This window comes from Sciurus vulgaris, assembly GCF_902686455.1.
Source record: "Sciurus vulgaris genome assembly, chromosome: 10".
In the NCBI taxonomy this organism is placed as follows: domain Eukaryota; kingdom Metazoa; phylum Chordata; class Mammalia; order Rodentia; family Sciuridae; genus Sciurus; species Sciurus vulgaris.
The window spans coordinates 120,235,733-120,256,705 of NC_136470.1; the positions used below are offsets into that span (position 1 = coordinate 120,235,733).

At 35.3% G+C, this 20,973-nt stretch overlaps 3 protein-coding genes across 6 annotated transcripts in view; 1 reads left to right on the plus strand and 2 right to left on the minus strand.

Moving 5' to 3' along the window:
- The window catches only part of ACAD11 (acyl-CoA dehydrogenase family member 11), a 78,884-nt gene extending 74,835 nt beyond the window's left edge, over positions 1-4,049 (minus strand). For both annotated transcript variants that reach the window (XM_079101283.1, XM_079101282.1), the window contains exon 1: positions 3,895-4,049. In XM_079101283.1, the coding sequence (XP_078957409.1) occupies positions 3,895-4,043 (149 nt within the window). In that variant the 5' untranslated portion in view covers positions 4,044-4,049. The remainder of the gene's footprint in view (positions 1-3,894) is intronic.
- Positions 4,050-4,774: 725 nt separating this feature from the next.
- Positions 4,775-16,565, plus strand: UBA5 (ubiquitin like modifier activating enzyme 5). Of its 2 annotated transcripts, XM_079101323.1 has the most exons (12): positions 4,775-4,937; positions 7,577-7,622; positions 7,735-7,824; positions 9,193-9,302; positions 10,048-10,134; positions 11,059-11,143; positions 11,962-12,066; positions 12,252-12,379; positions 13,307-13,442; positions 13,715-13,790; positions 13,932-14,038; positions 15,596-16,565. In XM_079101323.1, the coding sequence occupies exons 1-12, from the start codon at positions 4,777-4,779 to the stop codon at positions 15,677-15,679; spliced, it is 1,215 nt and encodes a 404-aa protein (XP_078957449.1). In that variant the 5' UTR covers positions 4,775-4,776; the 3' UTR covers positions 15,680-16,565. The 2 variants fall into 2 exon arrangements, 1 of the variants encoding a protein (XP_078957449.1); XR_013757395.1 differs by lacking the exon at positions 13,715-13,790 and having other exon boundaries at positions 15,596-15,738.
- A 1,211-nt stretch (positions 16,566-17,776) lies between these two features.
- The window catches only part of NPHP3 (nephrocystin 3), a 37,643-nt gene continuing 34,446 nt past the window's right edge, over positions 17,777-20,973 (minus strand). For both annotated transcript variants that reach the window (XM_079101275.1, XM_079101274.1), the window contains exons 27-28: positions 20,568-20,744; positions 17,777-19,932 (exon numbers count right to left, since the gene is read on the minus strand). In XM_079101275.1, coding sequence (XP_078957401.1) covers positions 19,860-19,932; positions 20,568-20,744 — 250 coding nt within the window. In that variant the 3' untranslated portion in view covers positions 17,777-19,859. The remainder of the gene's footprint in view (positions 19,933-20,567; positions 20,745-20,973) is intronic.

Below are 20,973 nucleotides of genomic sequence, written 5' to 3' on the forward strand. Positions count from 1 at the left end.
TTTTACTTTATTAGTATACCCTATTTCTCTTTCATTTGCTGGAATGTATTCTTCAGAATGTGCCTTTCGACCTTTCTGTTCATATCAGTGATCTTTATGTTTAAAAAAAAATACTTTCCTCCTTTGCTCAAAAATCTCTAATCTTTCCCCATCTCAACATGTCAAAGCCCAGTGCTAACAACTGACAGGGCTCCTGTTGCCTTTACATACACTCTTCAGCCACACCAGCCTGTCCTCCTCCACATAGTAGGCATATGCCCTCTTCAGGGCGTTTGCATTAGTGGTCCCCTATGTCTTGAACATTTTTTTCCCCAGATATTTACATGGCTCACATTCTTATCTCCTTCAAGTCCCTGGGGAGTGCCACCTTCTAAATGAAGTCTTCCTGCCTTGCCCTTAAACATTTCCTTTTCTCTCCCACCCGTGTATAACAACTTCTAGTACATTATCGTATTTAGAAATTGTGTTTATTTAGAAATTGTCTTCTTTAAATAGAATGGAAGTTCCAAATGGCAAGATTGCTATATCCCAGAGGACGGGAGAGTGTCAGATATATATTAGGCACTCAGCTGCAAGTCACAAGTTTTGTTGTATCATGCTATATAATGCTTTCATTACTGTGTAGTTCTAAATTATTTATATTTCCAGTGACTTAATTTCTGCAAATTAAAAAATTCAGAAACAAAACTGAAAAAGCATAAAGAATAACACCACAAACACCAATGTTCTCACTACCTTGAGAAAATTATCACATCTTTGAAGCCCTCTGTATGTCCTTCTTCTTCAGAGTGACTACAGCCCTAAGTTTTACATTTACCCTTCTTTTGAAGTTTAATTAAACAATATGCTAAATGTGCTTTTTATTTGTCCATGCTTTTTATTCTGTGCTGTGTACAGCTGCAGGGGACCCACATTCACTGCTGGATGGCATTCCTTTACATCATTACAGTACATGTATCCATCTATTTTACTACCAATAAACTTGTTGGGTCCTGGATTTTTGTACTACAAAGTGAATGCTTTTGTACATTACCTCCTGATACCCTAGCATAAAAATTTCTCCAGTACACTTAGGAAACAGTATTTCTGGATTATGAGGATCTTTATAAGATCAAGCCAAGTTGTTTTCCATTGGCTGCTATACTAACTCACCGCTATGAATTCTTGTTGCCTTGTATCCTAACCAATGCTGTATACTGTCAGATTTTAAAGTCAATCTGGTGGTAAAATGGTATCTCATTTTCAAAAACATTGACATTTCTCTTATTACTACAGCATAATTAAGTTGAGCATTTTCAAGTCTTTTGCCCATTTTCTCTGTGGGGCCACTATGTTTCTTTATATTCTAGGTAGGAATCTATTACACATGATATGTGCTGAAAATGTTTTATCTTTTCATGTTCCTTAAGGACTTTTTAAAAAAAATTTTTTTTAGTTGTTGATGGACCTTTATTTTATTTATTTATATGTGGTGCTGAGAACTGAACCCAGTGCCTCACATGTGCCAGGAAATGGCTCTACCACTGAGCCACAATCCCAGCTGAAGGACTTAAAAAAAAAAAAAAAAAAGAAATGTATAAATTATTCTCTTATGGTCAAATTTCAACTTTTTCATATGGATAATAATTGTCCTAGTATAATTTATTTAAGAAGTCTGCCTCCACACTGATTCTTAATGCCAGCCCTGTCATATATCAAAGTTCTATGAATATTGAATCTTTTTGTGAAATCTCAAATTCATTGGTCTACTTATCCATTTCTATGCTAATACCATGCTATCTTATTCAAATTTCCATTTTGTTGTTCCTTAGAAGTGTTTCTGCTGCTCTTAACCTTATGCTCCTGCACACAAAATCTAGGATCAATCTTAAAGAAAAAAAAATAGAATTTTAAAAAAGAAAAATTTACAATATTGTATTTTTCTACTCATGTACATGGAATTTCTTAATTTTAAAATTTTCTTTTTAAAGTCCTAATAAAGTTTTGCCATTTTCTCTACAGAGAATAAAGTTTTGTCACTTTCTCTATATTTTTATAAAATGAATATTAATATACTTAATATATAAACCAATATTAAATTCATACATTAACACACATACTCAAGATTGAATCCAGGTGTGCTTTGCCACTTAGTTATATCCCCAGTCTTTTTAAAATTTTTATTCTTGAGACAGGGCCTAAATTGTTGAGGCTAGCCTTGAACTTATGATCCTCCTGCCTCAGCCTCCCAAATAGCTGGGATTACAGGCATGTGCCATAGTGCCTTGTTGGTAATTTTTATTTTTGATGCTCTTATTAATTATAGTTTTTTGAAAATTCCTTTTTAACTGTTGGTAAAGTATAGAAACACAGTGCATCTGTTTATTGAACTTTTATAAACTATTATCTGTGTAGATTGCCTCTTTAATACATGAATTTTCTAAATGTGTATTTGTTAGCTGTTTCTTCTGCTCAAGTTTTGGCACTTATAATCTGAAAATGTGGGTTTTTCAAAAAAGATACTTTGAGGGCTGGGGAGATAGCTCAGTTGGTAGAGTGCTTGCCTTGCAAGCACAAGGCCCTGGGTTCAATCCCCAGCACTGCCAAAAAAAAAAAAAAAAAAAAAAAAAAAAAAAAAACAAGATACTTCGGAATTATTGAGGCTTCCATTGTGGTTTAATGTGTCTTCTGCTGTCATAAATTTTTTCATTTGTTCATTCATTGTAGGATCCAGTTCCATTTGTATGTATTACATCAAGTTCTGGAACATTTCTCCAAGTAATTTCTATAGCACAACTAATTTCATTTATTAAGCATTATTATAGTTTAAAATTCAATTTAATTCAGAATTAAGTATCTTTCAATTATTGACTCCACAGCAATTCTAGAATGTGAATATTATTCCTTTTTGCCAAAGCAGGACTTGATGTTCAAAGGGCAATGATTCAAATTCCAGCGTGACAACTGACCATTGAACTTTGATCTATTTTAGTTTGTATACATTATAAGTCTTCTAGGCCAGAAATTTCAGCTATTCTTTATTCCACTTCTCCTGTATTCTAAAATATCTCCTGGGACATGGGGCTTTTTAATTTTTATACCCCCAGACTCTCTTATTCATCTCCTTTATTTCCATTTTCACTGAAATCAACAGTCAAAGAATATAAACACCAATGATAAAATGCCAGTGTTATTTCAAAGTTTATACCCTTTTACCCATATTACTTTATTTCATTATGAAGACTAATCAGAACACGCAAATATCACAAAAGGAAACTTGTTCTCAAAGTTTATGTATATATTTAAAATTCCCACGTAGTAAGTGGAAGATCAAGTTAGGAGTCTTTCTATAGTTCTGTGTTTATAAAAATACAATCTTAAAATAAAGTTTTAAAACTTTAAAAAGGGGATTCTCCGGATCATCTCATCCAGTTTCATTTCCTGCTTTCAAAAACTGAGGCCCAAAGTGGTGCTGTAACTTGCCAAGTGAAGGGATTAGGATCTATTTCATCCTCCAGGTGGTACTACTAACTCTTGTCTCCAAAAAATATGGTCAATCAAACGTGATTACACGGGCTTCTCAGAAAAAGGTCTTAAGCGTGTGGCACAAAAGGTCAGAGAAACTATTTCTCACTGTACTTTCAGCCTCAACTACTCAGTGAATCCTTGCGTCACATAATATAAATCTTTAACAAAATTTTCAGTGTGTAGTGTCATGGCAAATGTTATTGTGTTTCCAGTACTGCCCTCGAACTGGGACCAGCCGGAAATGGAGTTCTGGTACAGACAACAGCAGTCCCTGCCCACAGGATGAGTCGCTGCAGAAAAAGAAATCGGAATGGGGAAAATAGGAACCCACCCAGGGCCAAAGGAAAGAGAGCATAATGCACAGATCTGTTTCTGCTGCATCGATACCTGTACTGAGTAATGGTCAGCGTAGCCTCGGGCTCCGCCCCAAAGCCAGGCAAATGACGGTTTAGGTAAGCCTCCAGGGACTTGTAGTCTAACTTGTGCTGGGGCAGCACTTCCGCGGTCTCGGGCTCGCGGGCAGCATCCGCTTCCATGACTGTCGCTGGGCTGCAAGCCACGGACTGGAACCCGGCAGGTTCCGAGCACCAAGGTTCCCCACAGGTTGCGGCAACTACGCACCAGAACTTGGGGGCGAGGCCGGGGTGGGGACTGGCTCTAGCCAATCACGCACCCTAGGGCTCCATTACCGAGTGACTCCGGCCAGCTGAATCTGGTGACTTAGGAAATACGGAAAGCCCCCAGTGTGTGCTCGAATTTGGAAATTTCTGTCAGTGTCAGCATCGGAGGGCTGTAGTGGTAACTGCGGGCGAATAAGGATGCAGGGGGCGCTTCCCCCTGATTTAATGCACCACGGTGCGGAAGACCTAGCCGGTCCGCTTCGGAAAAGAGACCGTCAGGTCTTCGAGCTCAGGCATGAAAGATCCGGGTGTTTCTCCTGGCCTCGTAGTTATAAGGCAACATCGCCGTCCGCGTGCTCTGGGTCCTTATAACCCCAGTCGTACGGCGGCTTCTTCTAGCAGATGCAGCGAAGCAAGAAGTCAGAAGAGGCAAATTTTTGCTGAGGGGAGCGATGACAGCGACGCACCGGAAACGGTACCTTGGAAGGTCTCGGGGAGTAGCAGCGACGTGTCTGTCTTGGAAGCGCCGGGGGCCCTTCGCTAGGTCCCTGGGCGTGGAAGACGACGGCTAGGTGCCCAGTCCAGCAGCGTGGGGCGGCGGCGGCGGCGAAGGCCCGGGCTGGGAGCGTTGGCCGCGGGGGTCCCAGCCATGGCCGAGTCGGTGGAGCGGCTGCAGCAGCGGGTGCAGGAGCTGGAGAGGGAACTTGCCCAGGAGAGAAGTCGGCGGGCCCTCGGTGGCGGCGACGGAGCGGGCGGTCGGACCCGCATCGAGAAGATGAGCCCGGAGGTGGTGGATTCCAATCCGTACAGGTACCCAGTGTCGCCAGTCGCAGGCCAGCGAGGGGGCGAGGTTCCCGTCTCGGTGTGGTCAGGCGGGAGGCGCTGCCCCCATCCGGCTAGCTCGGCCTCCCGCCACCCTGTTCCTGGTCCGGGGGTCCCGTTCCCTGACTCGCAAGGCCACTTCTTAGTGCTGGTCGGAAGACGTTCTTTCTCTGATTTTAAAAACCCAAGTGAGCCTTCCATATGGTGCTGCTCCTGCGCCGGCGGCCGACGTGTGTTCAGCTTCCTGTGGCTCTTGCCTCTAATTAGTCCTCACGCTGCCTAAGATTAAGAACTTTCAGAAGACTTCAGACGTAAAGCCCGCTAACCTAAACTTGGAGATTCATAAAGGCTTTTCAGTGTAATTGAGATGGAGCAGGGCGAAGGAGCACCCTAATACCTGATCTGAGGTATCTCAGACCTTTCTACTTTACAAGACCTGCCTCTCCTCTCCTTTCCTAGGGAGGCTTGTCAGATTCAGTGCGGTGATTAAAATAAGAACTATACAGCCGGGCTAATGGGTTTTACCCCCATTTTATAGGTGAGGCTTAGAGAGATGCCTCAGTTTTTATATATAAAGTCTGAACTGGGGCTGGGGATGTGCCTTGGTGGTATAGCACATTCTTGAGGCCCTGCGTTCAATCCCCAGAAAAAAAAATAATAATAATGCCAAAAGCCTGAACTGGCATTAGGTTTGACTTAATCAAAAATTCACATGACACTGTCTCCTCTGTGAAAGTAAATAAGCCATTAAGTAGTGTGGCTAAAAACTGGGTCATCTTAACGTGTGAAATAGGGAAGAGCTGTTGTTTTTTCCCTTTAAAGAACATGAGGATTTTTGATGTTTTTAAAAAAGGTTTTAGTTGTTTGTGACATACAAAGCCTCAGTGGCATTGTTAAGGGAGAATGTTTTAACTGGATTGCCAAATATTAAGGGTTAATGATCAAAAAATCTTTAGAGACTGAATAAGCATAAAGTATTATCTCTAATCAGAATGAGTGCAAACTATTCCATTTGTCATATTTCAGTATGTTTGAATTTTGCAAATGAGACTTGGAAATTTTCCATCCAAGATAAAATGCAAAGGAATCTGGGTTATACATTTAAAGTCATCTTTCAGACATTATTTTTATGAAAGATGATCCCTTGACATTGTAATAATCACAAACAAAACTTTCAGAACTCAGGTCTAAACATTTAGTATTCTCTATCTCATATATACCATTTGACTTTATTAAAATTGCTACAGAGGAGATATCTTTTGATACCCAGGTTGTTTATTGAAATGAAATTGTACATGAAAGTTTGGTCAGTCTTAACATTTTGAATTGTTTATTCAGCTCAAACACTGAGCCCCCCCCCCCCCTTTTTTTAATCTCTAGCCATCTTTGGTACCTTTTTATGAGTAGCTCTTATGCACAGACACTATGGATGTAAAGTAGATATGGTTTTTTTCCGTCCAGAATTTGCTACATCAGTGTGAGATAGAAAAGTAAACATGCAGATGTAGTACAAGTTAAAAAATTATGAAAGTATAGAGAAATCGGAAAATAGAGGAAATGACTTTGTATGTGTTCAACACCATTTTAATTATATCAAATTATACAAAAGAAATACAAAGTCCTTTTGCTTTAGTTTGGGAGACTAAATGGATGTGGAATAATGGTCATACAACACAAGTAACTGAAATATGTGGTAAAGAGTATGATTAAAGCACTTGGAGAAACGGGAGACGCAAGCAAGATTAGAACACCCAGGCTCAGAAACCCAGCTCTAAAATTGCCAGTTAGCTGATTGTGGGCAGTAAGTTACTCTGATTTTTTTTTGTCTTAATTATCCTGATTTTTTCCCCCACATCTGTAAAGGGAGGTTGCAATACAATCTTCTCAGTGGTTATTTATAAAATTAAAGAGAGCATGAAGATAAAGATGGCAGACCACAGGAGCTTACTCTCACTTCTATGCATCCCCACTAACAGTAAAGAAATTTTTGAAAAAGGGTAGTCCTGCATTGAGAAAATAGAGGGTTTTCATTAACATATTGGGGGAGAGGAGTGGGTTCCTGTACTTGAAGATTATAGTGACACTATTTTGGAAACTTGGATGGATGAAGCATGACTGATTTAAGATTCTAAGTTGAATTTTAAGCCTGCATCCAAACTTATACCACAGAATCCCCCCAAGAGGCTCAGGAATAGGTAGGTACAGGTACTTCTAGAAAGTCTTTTGACAAAAACAACCCAAAGACACTCTACTGTGGGTAGCTGAGCAAATGACCCTTCCCCACCAGGAGAGAAGATTGGAGATTTATTTATTGAAGAGAGCAAAAGAGAGGATTTCTGTTAATGACCGGGCAGGTTTTGATCTCCGCTACACCTTAGAACATACAAGGAGCTTTTAAATAATGTATGTATTATTTCACAGTTTATACCAGGAAGGATACACAAGCATCTGTGTGTTTAAAGCTGCTGAGTAATTTAGTTCCATCTGGAAAAAGTCAACTGAAAGATTCCTCTTATTTTAAAAGAGGAGTAATGATTAAGTTTTGGTGTTTATGTATGATGTATGCTTGTTTATATCATTATTAACTAACAATTGTAGGCTTTAAAATATTTTTTCTTTGTTTTAAGCCGCCTGATGGCCTTGAAGCGAATGGGAATTGTAAGCGACTATGAGGTATGATAACCCTTTCCAAGTTTTTGAAAACAAGTTCAATAAGTGGAAATAATTTCTGGTGACAAATTAAATGAAGAATTAACCAGCACACACGTAATTTTGCATTTCACAGAAAATCCGTACCTTTGCTGTAGCAATAGTAGGTGTTGGTGGAGTTGGTAGTGTGACGGCTGAAATGCTGACAAGATGTGGCATTGGTAAGGTAAAAATATTTCTCTTTGCCTGTCATATAGGGAACTACTCACTCCTGGAACAAATCAGGTACAGGTTAGGACTTCTTTCTTTACTACTAATGGTCTGTTGATTTGTTGTGAATTTATTCAGATTGTTCTTTCCACCCAAAAGTTTGAGACATATCCCTATCCAAACAAAAGCTGATATATAATTAAACAAGGACTGTGTCCAGGAACTTTTTTATTTGAACTTACGTATTTTAGGTTATAGAAATTAAGAAAGAAGACTGTTAAATTGATAAAGTATGAGTGAAACACTGAACCATATGTAAATTATTTTATTAAACATAGAATTAAATGACAAATAGGCTAGGGACCATGTGTCTTTCTTACTCTTGAATTTGTACTAGAAAATGTTCCAGATTTTTTAAATCCATAGTTTTTAAAATTAAAAAAAAAAAAAAAAAAAAAAAACGATTTGAATTGTGGGTAGGAGGGAAAAGTAAATTTATAACAGAATTCAGTCCATCAGTTTTACTTATAACAGAATTCAGTCCATCAGTTTTACTTATAACAGAATTCAGTCCATCAGTTTTAGAGTTATAAAGCCAAGTTCTATGATGTTAGATACATAGTAGCTGAATAGATAAGCTTTCCAAAATTATATTCCTTTTGGTTTTCATTTTGATAAGGCAAACATTTTCCCATATAGTTTATCAATACTTCGTAATATGTTGGCCCACCTCAAATTCTTAAAGTGGTTTCAGAATTGGTATGCATTCATTCATACGAAAACACCATGAAAATATTAGAAATATTCATTAAAATTTTGATGTCTTTCAAGAGGTTTACAAAGGCAGGCCAAAAATTGCTTATAGCTGACTTAGGTACATGTTTGGTGAAGATATTAGAGATCATTAGGGAAGATTAGTGGTTCACAAGTTTGAGTATATTATCAAAAGCACTTGGAGAGCTTATGAAAACATAGACTGCCAGACCCTACATCAGTGGTTCTGATTCTGTAGGTGTCAGGTAGACCTAACAATTGTCATTTTAGCAAGTTCCCAGGTGATCCTGATGATGTTCAAGGGACTAATTAAACTTCGAGAACTGCAGGAGTCTTGCTACTCTAAGTCTGGTCCTAAGTAGTATCCTTGGCAGCACCTGGGAGCTTGTTAGAAATGAAGATCTTCAGCCTTTGGGCAAGTGCCCTAGTTTCCTCATCTTTAAGATGAGGTAAGAGTAACTGTGTTTTTAGCTCACATAATATGGCACCTAGTGTCTTAGTTAGCTAATATATCATCAAACTCTTAAACCCATCAAATGTAAGGTCCACTAGTTTGCTGTTAATTTTAGTTTTGTGGAATGTTTTTCATTGCAATATATTTTCATTTTAGTTGCTCCTCTTTGACTATGACAAAGTAGAACTGGCCAATATGAACAGACTTTTCTTCCAGCCTCATCAAGCAGGACTGAGTAAAGTTCAAGCAGCGGAACATACTTTGAGGTAAATGGAATTACATTTAAGGACTACATTCAGTGAAATCTTATTTTGTATATTTGGTGTGAGTTAAAACCTAATATATAGTCTTAAATTTTTCCCTATAAAAATGCAGATTGCACTTACACAAAGAAATCCTTTACTTCTTGGCAAACTTTTTCTGTATAGGGCTAGATGGTACATAATTTAGTCTTTGAGGCTCCTATGGTCTCTGCAACCGCTCAACTAGGAGATATAGTGTGATGATACCTGTAGACAACATAAAAGTGAATAAGCTTGTCTATGCTCCAAAAAAACTATTTTTGGACTCTGAAATTTGAATTTCATAATTTTCATGCCATTAGATATTATTCTTTTGACTTTTTTCTCAGATGTTTAAAAAATTGTTCTTAGTTTGAAGGTTGTATCTGATGGCGGGCCAGATTTGGCCAATGGGCCATAGTTTGTCACCCGCTATACTGAACTGAATATGGGACAAAGAAGCTGTTTTGTTAGGCTACCAGAAGTAATAAAAGATGAAACTCCCAGCACATAGATTGATCCAGGTCTTGCAATCCTTATGACAATCTACGCATTTACTTAAACATAGTTCTTGAAGTGGGGAAAAAAGAGGTAGAAGAGGACTTTGAATTTTCTTTGAATAGCCTTAATTCCACTTTTCTAACTTACATTAAATGCTCTTTAGCTCTTTCTGCTTTTTCTTACTATACCTACTAGTAGTCTTTTTAATCATTCCCTTTTTTCCTCTTAGGAACATTAATCCTGATGTTCTTTTTGAAGTACATAACTATAATATAACCACAATGGAAAACTTTCAACATTTCATGGATAGAATAAGGTAAAATTTTTAGTTATGGATATTTTGTAAAATGCCTAGCTCAATTAAGCAAGTATTAGACAAATCCACTGATTAATTTAGTAAATTGGTAGATTAATATATGTTTTTGTGTTTATTAAAATAGCAATTTTTATGTATTAGAGAGCAGGAGGATTGCAAGTTTGAGGCCAGCCTCAGCAAGGTAGTGAGACCCTTAGTAACTTAGTGATACCCTGTCTTAAAATAAAAAGTGCTGGAGATGTGACTCCATGATTAAGTGCCCCTGGGTTCAATCCCTGGTACTAAAAAAAAAAAAAAGGAAATAAATAAATAAACAAAAAAGCCCCTGATATTTATAATAGTTTTTAACAAGGGGCCCTCATTTTAAATTCTGTGTTCTAGATTATACTACTCTCTGAAGATAGTTTTCTTCAGAGACTGTCAGACCTCCAAAATCATGAATTATATTAAATTAGCTTTTGTTACACTTGTATTTGTAGTAAAGCATGAATAGGGTAGAAATGATAGTGGAGTGAAACAGACATTACCTCATTGTATATATATGACTACATGACCAGTGTGATCCTACAGTGTGTATAATCAGAAAAAAGAGAGATTACACTCCATTTATGTATGATCTATCAAAATGTATAAATGCATTCTACTGTCATGTACAACAAATTAGGACAAAAAAAAAATTTTAAAAGCTAATAGGGCAAGTGTTGTGAATAGACTTCATATTTCCTTCACCCTTTTACCATGATGGTATAATTGATTTTATATTCAAATAGTTACTTAATATTTGATATATACAAGATATTTAATGTTAAATACTTATGCTCAAAAATTTAATGAAAGAATAAAGCTGACTGAACAATAAAGTCTAATTAGAACGTATTTTCTATCCTGATACTTTTTCAAATAAAATTTGTTTTCTTTGACTAGTCATGGTGGGTTAGAAGAAGGAAATTCTGTTGATCTAGTTCTTAGCTGTGTGGACAATTTTGAAGCTCGGATGGCAATAAATACAGTGAGTTTTTCTGTTATATAAGCTGTAATACTCATGGATTAATCTAGATTCTTGTATGACCCCCAGTATACAATCAATATACAATCCCCATCCTAAAAATAGTTGTGAATTTGAGCCCTTTTTTGTGCTTATTTATAATGTTCTCTTAGCCTACTTTTAAAATTTATAATAGTTGTGGGACCTGTCTAGCTTTGTTGGCATGACAGACATTTCAATTGTCCCACTCTCTGATGCTTATCAGAAGCAAGGACTTGTGACTTTATTGGTTTGTTTCTTGAGATGCTGGGATCTCACATACATCAGGCAAACACCTTAGTACTAAGATACTATCCCAGTCCTGATGTGCGATTTTTAAAATAAATGAATATTTTGTATTTATTCTGTCACCGTTGATTTTAACATTTTTGACCTATTATGTAAATTGTTAAGCATGTATAAATCGACTAAAATCATTTCTCCAAAAATAATTCTTTTGAATTGTTTTTAACTTTTCAATTACTATTTTAGATTCATTTTTGAAATTTTAGAAAAATAAATTTTATATTAATCTAGTAATAAATCTAATAAACTATGGTTTCAGTTAATAAATATGGATTTACCAGTTTTTAAATACTGATAGTTTATTCTTTAAGTAGAGTATGATAATTGCCAAGAAATTCAATTATTTGTAACTTTACTCCTTTTTTTCCTGAAAATTAATTTTTAGAAACCCATGGTGATTCATTTTGAGTAAGCCCTAACATTTCACAGCAAGAATTTATAGTAAATTACTTTGTGCTTTTGTTTTCTTCCTTGTGTTTTCACTTATTTCTATTAAGGCCTGTAACGAACTTGGACAAACATGGATGGAATCTGGGGTCAGTGAAAATGCAGTCTCAGGGCACATACAGCTTATAATTCCTGGAGAATCTGCTTGTTTTGCGGTATGCATTATTTATCTTAGATCATTTTTCATTGTTAGGCACTAGAATTCTTGGGGGAATTGAAATTGTATTACAATTCAAAGAAAAAACAATCTTGAATGTGATGGAATGCTATTTGAAACAACTCATGTTTTTCCTTCTTTCTTTTAAAATTGTTTCCCTTTATTCTTTTTCACCATACCTAGTGTGCACCACCACTTGTAGTTGCTGCAAATATTGATGAAAAGACTCTTAAACGAGAAGGTGTTTGTGCAGCCAGTCTTCCTACCACTATGGGAGTGGTGGCAGGGATCTTGGTACAAAATGTGTTAAAGTAAGTGAGGGCTAATTATGTTGAATAGTTTTATATGCTTTTGATAAAACTATTTTGTGAACTAAGAATTTAATTTTTTAAAATTTAGTTTTAAATATATTTTTATTTTATATATGTATGTGTACTTTCAATCCTTATGTTTACATTAATTTGAATACATTAAAAACACATACTCATGTGTGTGTATGAATGTCCATTACTCTGATAAGCAAAACATCCATATTTCATTTTAATTTTCATTTCTTTAAAAAAGGTTTAGAGTACATATATTTCTGTGAATTGTCTTTAATATCCTTTCCTTTCTTTTTTCTTTTCTTGTATGTTAAGAACATGCATTTGCAAGTATTTTTCCTTTTGTCACTTAAGTTTACACATGATTTTTCTTCTATACAGAAGCTTTTAAAGGGAATCACATTTGTTGGGGAAAGAAACACAAAAGAACTTTATGGGATCTTGGAATGCTCTGTATCTTGATCTGGTAGTATTTACATGGAAGACTTATGTAATATTTTATTGTACTATACATTCGTAATTGTGTACTTCATAGTAAACAATAAAATTTTAATTAGATTTAATATCTCAGTATTTTAAAAACTTCTTTCACATTTTGATCTCTGAAATCAGTATGCTTCTTGAAGTTTAAAAACTTTATAAAATGCCAGCATTTTATATTTATTAGAGATTCAAAACTGAATAGTGCATTCTATAGTTGATGAAATGGAGTAATCTTTTCTTTCATTAATTCGGCAAATAGTCAAGCATGTACTTATGAAACGGGCTCTGTCAATAAGATAGAAAATTTCTCTTTCTGAGTTGCATGTTAGAAAAATCATTACATATTCCAAAGTCATTTGTAAAAAAATCACTTTCTTTTAGTACTTTTTATGGTTTTTTTTTTTTTTTTTTTTTTGTCTTTTGTTTTTCTAGGTTTCTATTAAATTTTGGTACTGTTAGTTTTTACCTTGGATACAATGCAATGCAAGATTTTTTTCCTACTATGTCCATGAAGCCAAATCCTCAATGTGATGACAGAAATTGTAGGAAGCAGCAGGAAGAATACAAGGTATATGTCAAATCTGTCAGAATGTTTGAGGGATTTTATTGACTAGGATAGTAACTTAAATAATCAAACAAAAGAAACAGATTTGGATTATAAGATAAATGGATTCTGGAGTTTTATAGTTTTAATTGTACAATTTTAATTTATCCATCATACTTTAAAAATAAAAATCCTTTCTTGTTTGTGATAACATAAAAAACCCTGTCTGAATTCTTTATTAATGCTTCAGAGAACTGATAATGATTGAAAACACTGGTATTATTTGATTTCTACAGAAAAAGGTAGCATTACTGCCCAAACCAGAGGCTGTTCAAGAAGAGGAAGAGATAATACATGAGGATAATGAGTGGGGTAGGAATTCTTTTATAAATTGAAGACATTACATCCAACAAAATTTTCTGTGGGAGAGAATATAAGATTACACAAATTTTGAATAATTATTACTTATGAAGTTTCTTCAGAACTGTTATAGAATCTGTTTTAATTCAACAGGTATTGAGCTGGTATCTGAGGTTTCAGAAGAGGAATTGAAAAATTCTTCAGGTCCAATTCCTGACTTACCAGAAGGAATTACAGTGGCATACACAATTCCAAAAAAGGTACTTTTAAAATCTGATTTATCCAAAGAGAATATCAGATAAAATGTGTACTTAATTCTTTTATCTTTACCCTATTTGGTAATGCCAATACAATAATTGCTGTTTCAGGTATTTTACACCATAGGCATTAAGATGTGAGAAAGAAGTGTTTGGTGTTAACATGGAGTTGCATACAGCTCATGTTAAACTTTGAAAATACCAACTTGAAGTAGTTTTGTTTACTCATTGATAGGTCATATATAATAGATTTTGATTAAATGAAAATATGAGATTTATATATTTATAACTTTAACCACAATACCATTTAAAAATACTACAGTAGACAACCTATAGTACCTTTCTCTAAAGAAGACATACAAATGGCCAACAGAAATATGAAAAATTGCTCAACATCATTAATCATCAGGGTAATGCAAATCAAAACCATGAGGTTATCCCCTCACTCCAGTTAGAATGGCTGTTATCAAAAAGATAACAACTGACAAGGATATGCAGAAAATGGAACCCTTACAGCGGGGATATAAATTAGTAGATGCATTATGGAAAATGGCATGAAGTTCCTCAAAAATTAAAAATAGAACTGTTCTAAAAATAGAATGTATGTGGAAATAGCAGTTCAACTACTGGGTATATATCTAAAAAAATGAAATGTTGAACAGACATCCACACTTCCAAGTTTATTGTAGCACTATTCACAATAGCCAAGAAATGAACTCCAGTTAAGTGTCTATTGACTGATAAACGGATAAGGAAAATATGGTGTATATATATACTGTGGAACACTGGTTCAGCCATATAAAAAGGATATCCTGTTATTTGTGACAACATGGATGGAACTAGGGGTCATTGTGTTAAGTGAAATAAACCAAGCACAGAATGACAGATATTTCACTCATGATCTCGTAGATATTGAGGTGCTGAATAATGTTTACCAGAGGCTGGGGGAGAAATAGGGAAAGTTGGTCAATAGCTACTGAGTTACTGTTAAGAGAGTAGAAATAAGTTCTGGTATCCCATTTCACAGTAGCATCACTTAGATAATGTGCTGTACTTCATATTTCAGAAAGCTAAAATAAATGATTTTTAAATGTTTTTACCACAAAGAAATGATAAATGTTTGAAGAGATAGATATGCTAATACTAATCAAAACATCACATAGTACCCCATAAATACATATGATTTTTAGGTCAATTAAAATATTAAGTAGAGATGTCAAGAATATGAAAATTACTGCCTTGTAAATCAAATGCTTGTGGGGAAAGTAATGGACTTTGTCTCTCCTAAAAAGTTACAAGGCATGGACTGGGGCTGTAGCTCAATGGCAGAGCACTTGCCTAGCATGTGAGAGGCACAGGGTTCTATCCTTAGGACCACATAAAAATAAACAAAGGCATTCTGTCCATCTACAACTACAAAAAAAAAAAAAAAAATTACTAGGTGTATTTATTGGAGGAAATTAATAAACTTGTAGAGCGTGGTTAAAGCTTACTGATTCCTAAGCATAAAGAATTCTGTAAGGATATTTTTTTCACTGTATTTTCCTCATTTGTTGACAGCAAGAAGACTGTGTACCTGAAGTAACTGTAGAAGACTCTGGAGAAAGCTTGGAAGACCTCATGGCCAAGATGAAGAATATATAGATTATGGACTGACATATATTTTACTTTTTCTGTGTTTAAGCCTATTCCCTTGAAATTTAAAAAAAATTCAAAACTGATAAAACTTAGGGCAACATTAATGTATGTATCTTCACTAAATTGTTATACTTTATGAAAATACTGTAGTTCTTCCTTTTTGCTCTCCTTTGCAACTAAATCAATAGCTGTCCTAAAAGGTTTGCCTCCAGAGGACTATTGTAGGCAGTTATTAATCTTAATGAAGACATAGCCACCAAGATGTCTTGGCCTTTTGAAGGTTGGGGAAGGACCAATCTTACTCTGTATTCTTTTTCTTTCTAGTAATCCCTGTGGTCTGTGGGTAAGACCACAATGGACAATAAAGTAGTACAAACAAGGAGGACAGGGGGAGCCTATTGATGAGAGCTGGCAAGTGTCTATCACTGTTTGGAATTGTTTCCTAGAAAAAAAATTGCCCACTACTAGTAACTTGACCAACAGTGATTTAAGATAGTTAACCCATAAAATGAAATCATCCTCTCCAGTGTTTCCAGATGAAATACAAACTGAAATGTAATCATTTTAGAAGTTTGAATTATATACTTAAGACAAAGGCAAATAAGTGGAACCTGTCTTCATGGGTAAAGAGATGAAGGCACTTTAAGGAAAGTCAAATTTTATTTTATTCTGCACTGACCATGGAAAAGAAGTCTTTACTCTCTGTGGCATATACATTTGGAGTTTCTCCACTTTATTGGAAAACAATGCATAAATTTAGACTAACATTCACATTATCTACCATATAGATTTCTTCCAAATATTGGACAGTGCACATGAAAGAAGAGTTTTAAGTTACCTCTGCAATGACTGATGTATAGTCATTCCCTGGAAGTCTCATTTCCTGATTGACTAAATTGTAAATTGATATAAACTGGTTTTCTCTGGAGTTGCTTACAAATAGCAAAGGTTTAGCCTTGGTTGGAGTAAATTCTTACTGATTTGGAGACCAGTAAACAACATGCATGTGTTACCATTGCCAGGAGGCTGTTTCTATGTAAATCTTATTTTGATGATTTTTCCTTTGAATATATAAATGTCCAGATTGTATCTTCAGGGGGAAAATGTTAGTAAAGTTAAAAGTACATTCCCTACTTGTAAAATAAAGTTGTAAAAACTGATTTCAGAAATATATTCAGTTTATTACTTTTGAGATTCTAGAATTATACTGTGATTTTTATGTTTATAGTAAAATGAGGAAATAGGATGGTTTTTCTAGCTTTAAAACTTTCTCTTGCCTTGAGTCTTTTACCATTAAAAAAAAAAGTGCATTGAGTTATAGAATAGCTCTTTTAGTTACTAAAGATGTTTTGGATTTTAAAAATGAAATGCAGTCTTTCTACAATAATTCTGCTTTGGAAACAGGTACACAAATTTGGCAAGGCTTTACTTATAAATTACTAAATTTGATAAAATATAATATATAGAATTCACCATCTGAAGACCTTTTATCTGCTCCTATATTGGCAAGCACCCTGCTGATGTCTTAACTACACCAAATTTTATTTATCTCATTTTAATTTGGGGGGTTCTAATATCTTTCATAAACTATTGGATTATTTTATCAGAAAAATATATGGAAACCTATCTGTTGCAACTTGGAATGAATGTTCTCTTGACAGTCTGTGGGCCATGAAAACGTGTAAGTAGGCAGCCAATTATGAGGAATTGATCATGACAGACTTTGCATTACTAAATAAACCCATAGTGTTTGGCTAGACTTGTAGACATTAGGGATTCTAATGTGAAGGATGGAAAAGCTGTCCTAATATTGCCTTGGCAGACTATAAGTAACAAATCACTCCACTTTAATTTCTTTTTTGTCATCATTAATGGAAAATTAATTTATGGTCTGCTCAGATTTTTTATGTATACAGAAGGTATGTATTATGGTTTTCTTTTCATAAAAATACTCAACTCACAATAGCTAAACTATGGAACCAACCTAGGTGTCTTTCAACAGATTAATGGATAAAGAAAATGCAGTGTGTGTGTGTGATGGAGTATTACTCACCTTTAAAGAATGAAATTATGACATTTGCTGGTAAATGGATGGAGTTGGAGAATCTCATGCTAAGTGAAATAGGCCACACCCCTAAAACCAAAGGCAGGATGTTTTCTCTCATATGCGGATGCTAATTCACAATGGGGGTGGGGGGCCGGCACCAGGGAAGAATAGAGTTGTTTTATATTAGGTAGAGGAGAGTGAAGGGAGAGGAAAGGGTATGGGGGTAGGAAGAATAGTAGAGTGAAACAGATATTATCACCTCATGTACAACATGACTGATGTGAACCTACAACATGTACAATTGTAAAAATGAGAAATTATACTCCATTTATGTATGATTTATCAAAATGCATAAGTACACTCTAAATGTGTAACTAATTAGAACAAATAAAAAAATTAAAAATAATTAAAAAATACTCCCTGGATATTTAGCCCATTCAACACAGAAAGGTTAGAACCATTTAAGAATATTTATTAAGCTTTGACTCCCTCAGATTACTTTTTTTTGTTTTTCATATTTCATTTTCATTGATGAATGAAAATTATGAACAAAATTTGGTTCCTACCAATTCAGATTTATGATTGTTTGAAAGCTATCTTTTCTATTATGAAAGTATATATTATTGTGAACATAATATTCCTATTGGAGAACCTCAAATACACATATACCACACAAGAGATGTCTGTTATAGTTAACATTTATCTTTAGGAAGACATTTTCATGAAAATATATACTTGTTGGTAATACAATAAATAGCAAGATCAAAATATAGTTTTTGCATTTAATTATTTTGAAATACATAATTAAAGTGGATATTCCCAGCTATAATTAATTTTTTACCATCAAGTCACTTTGAACTCAGGGGCACCTGACCACTGAGCCACATCCCCAATCCTATTTTTGTTTTTATTTAGAAACAGGGTCTCACTGAGTTGCTTAGTGCCTCACTTTTGCGAAGGCTAGCTTTGTACTCTCCATCCTCCTGCCTCAGCCTCCAGAGCCACTGGGATTATAGGCATGTGACACTGTCCAGCATCATCAAGTCACTTTAAATAATAGTAGACATTTCTAATATTTTTTGTAAGTTTTTCAAGCTCAAATTTTAGAGAAGCAAAGAATAAATATATATTATTTTTAAGGTTTTTCAAGGTTTTTCCAGAGTAGTGGTCTTATTATTTCCGAAAGTAATTTTTTTAGACTGGTAATATAATACTTATAATGCATTACTTATATTACTAAATCAGATTTTAAGCTCCAGTAGCTTAATTCTAAAATTAATGTCTAACATATTTGTGAATTCAATTATTTGTGCCTTTCACAGCAAGGTGAAAGGTATGTTATAGTCATATTTTATCTTTTTTTCCCTCAGAACCTCTCCCAAAAGGGGAAAGAAGGTTGCTCATTTATAAGATTCTACTTAATTTATTTTAAATGACTACTATAGGGCATTGGAGTTTTACCAATGCTTCTCACACTTATGTGCATATAAATTACCTGGAGATCAGGCTGAAATGCAGATTAGGACTTGGTAGGGGTCTGGGAAGAGGCTGCAGAGTCTGAATATTTAATAGGCTTCCAGGTAGTGATACTCTTTCTTGTACCATCCTGTGAGCAGCAAGGACTTACAGAACATTAACCAAGTCCCTGTAGAGTCACTGACGTTCTTCAAGTTGAGCAAACTACTAAATATCGACAACATTCAAGTCTTTTTATTAATAAATGTTCAATACATTTCTTAAACAATTACCCCAAATGTAGCCATCTTCTATTAACTTGAGTGGGAAAAACACTTGAAATTGCACTTTTATTTTAAACAGTAAAGTATGGTTTTTACACTTCACCTTACAACTACTACATCTCACAAATGTTAACGTTGATGAAGATTTTACTAAATATAAATACATAAATGGTATAAATAATACCCAAATGTGGCAATATTCATAAAATCTATAAAAATATTTAATTTTTGATATAAAAATAGACTAATTTTAATGTGAGGTAACTGAGGAGACAGATTTAGCCCACTCAAGAAAGATGATAGAAAGCTATGTCCACTTTAGGGCAAGGTCAAAGAATGCTAAAGATTTGGCTTGTTTCCGCACAGAGGACTTCAGACACTATAGGTACATACAGCACAGTCATAAAAAATACACGATGTGGCAAACACAGAAAGCAGGGTGCTTGGCCCAATCTGTCAAGGGAAAAGGCAGACTAAAAAAGAAAAAACAAAAAAACAAAAAAACACAGCAATCAGGAATTCCTATGATTAATTTGAAGAGAATTCGAACCTTTCATAAACATCATCCCTTTAATCCTTGAAACTTTTGAGGTAGAGAAGGGGTCAGACCACTGCTGAACACAAGACAAGGAAGGAACGGGAGGTTAAAGGGGCTCTCGAGAGATGAAAAGAATCACGGAGTTGCTGGCTGCTCTGCCACCTCTCGGTGAACAGAGACGAGCCAACTCACATCCACTCCTCATGTCGTCACAGAATGGTCATGTGCCTATGCCCTTGGATCCCATACATGAGGAAAATTATTTATTATTTTATTTTATTTTTTTACAGTGCTGGGGATTGAACCCAGGGCCTTGTGCTTGCGAGGCAGGCACTCTACCAACTGAGCTATCTCCCCAGCCCGAAAATTAATTATTTTAATCAACTTCAACAGATATAATCACAACTCAAATGTAGTTCAATATAATTCCAGACAAATACCAGTTAAATCACAGAATAGTAAAATTTTCTTACAAACATCACTTTAAAAAAGTTTTGAATTTTAATGTTCCGAATGGTTATTATTTTATCAATGGGTACACCTGCAAAGAACTGTGATTGCCACTGTTACCTTTGTCCTTGAGGAAGGAAAACATTAGGAGAGTGCGTGGTTTTTAAGCTGATAGTGTCCCCACTTGATGAATGTCTTGAAGGAGCTTTTCCCCCCAAGAGTGATGTTTCTGCTTCTTTTATCTCCATGGCCCTTTTGTATAGTTCAGCAGCTTTTTCAAAATCCCCTTCTTCATAGCTTTGAGAGAAAAATGGAGAACATAAGCTCCGAACAATTCTGAATGACCTTATGGGACAGAGAAGAACCAGCTGTGAATGCTTGCTCATTTTCCCCCCTTTTGCAGTGTTCCTGCAGGTAAACCAGTATTCTCTCTGTTCTGTAGGCCATTTGCTTCCGCGTCTCATGCACACCATTAAGACTATGTTACAGTGCGTGCCTTGAAAGTGCTCGAGGAAGTTACTGGCTG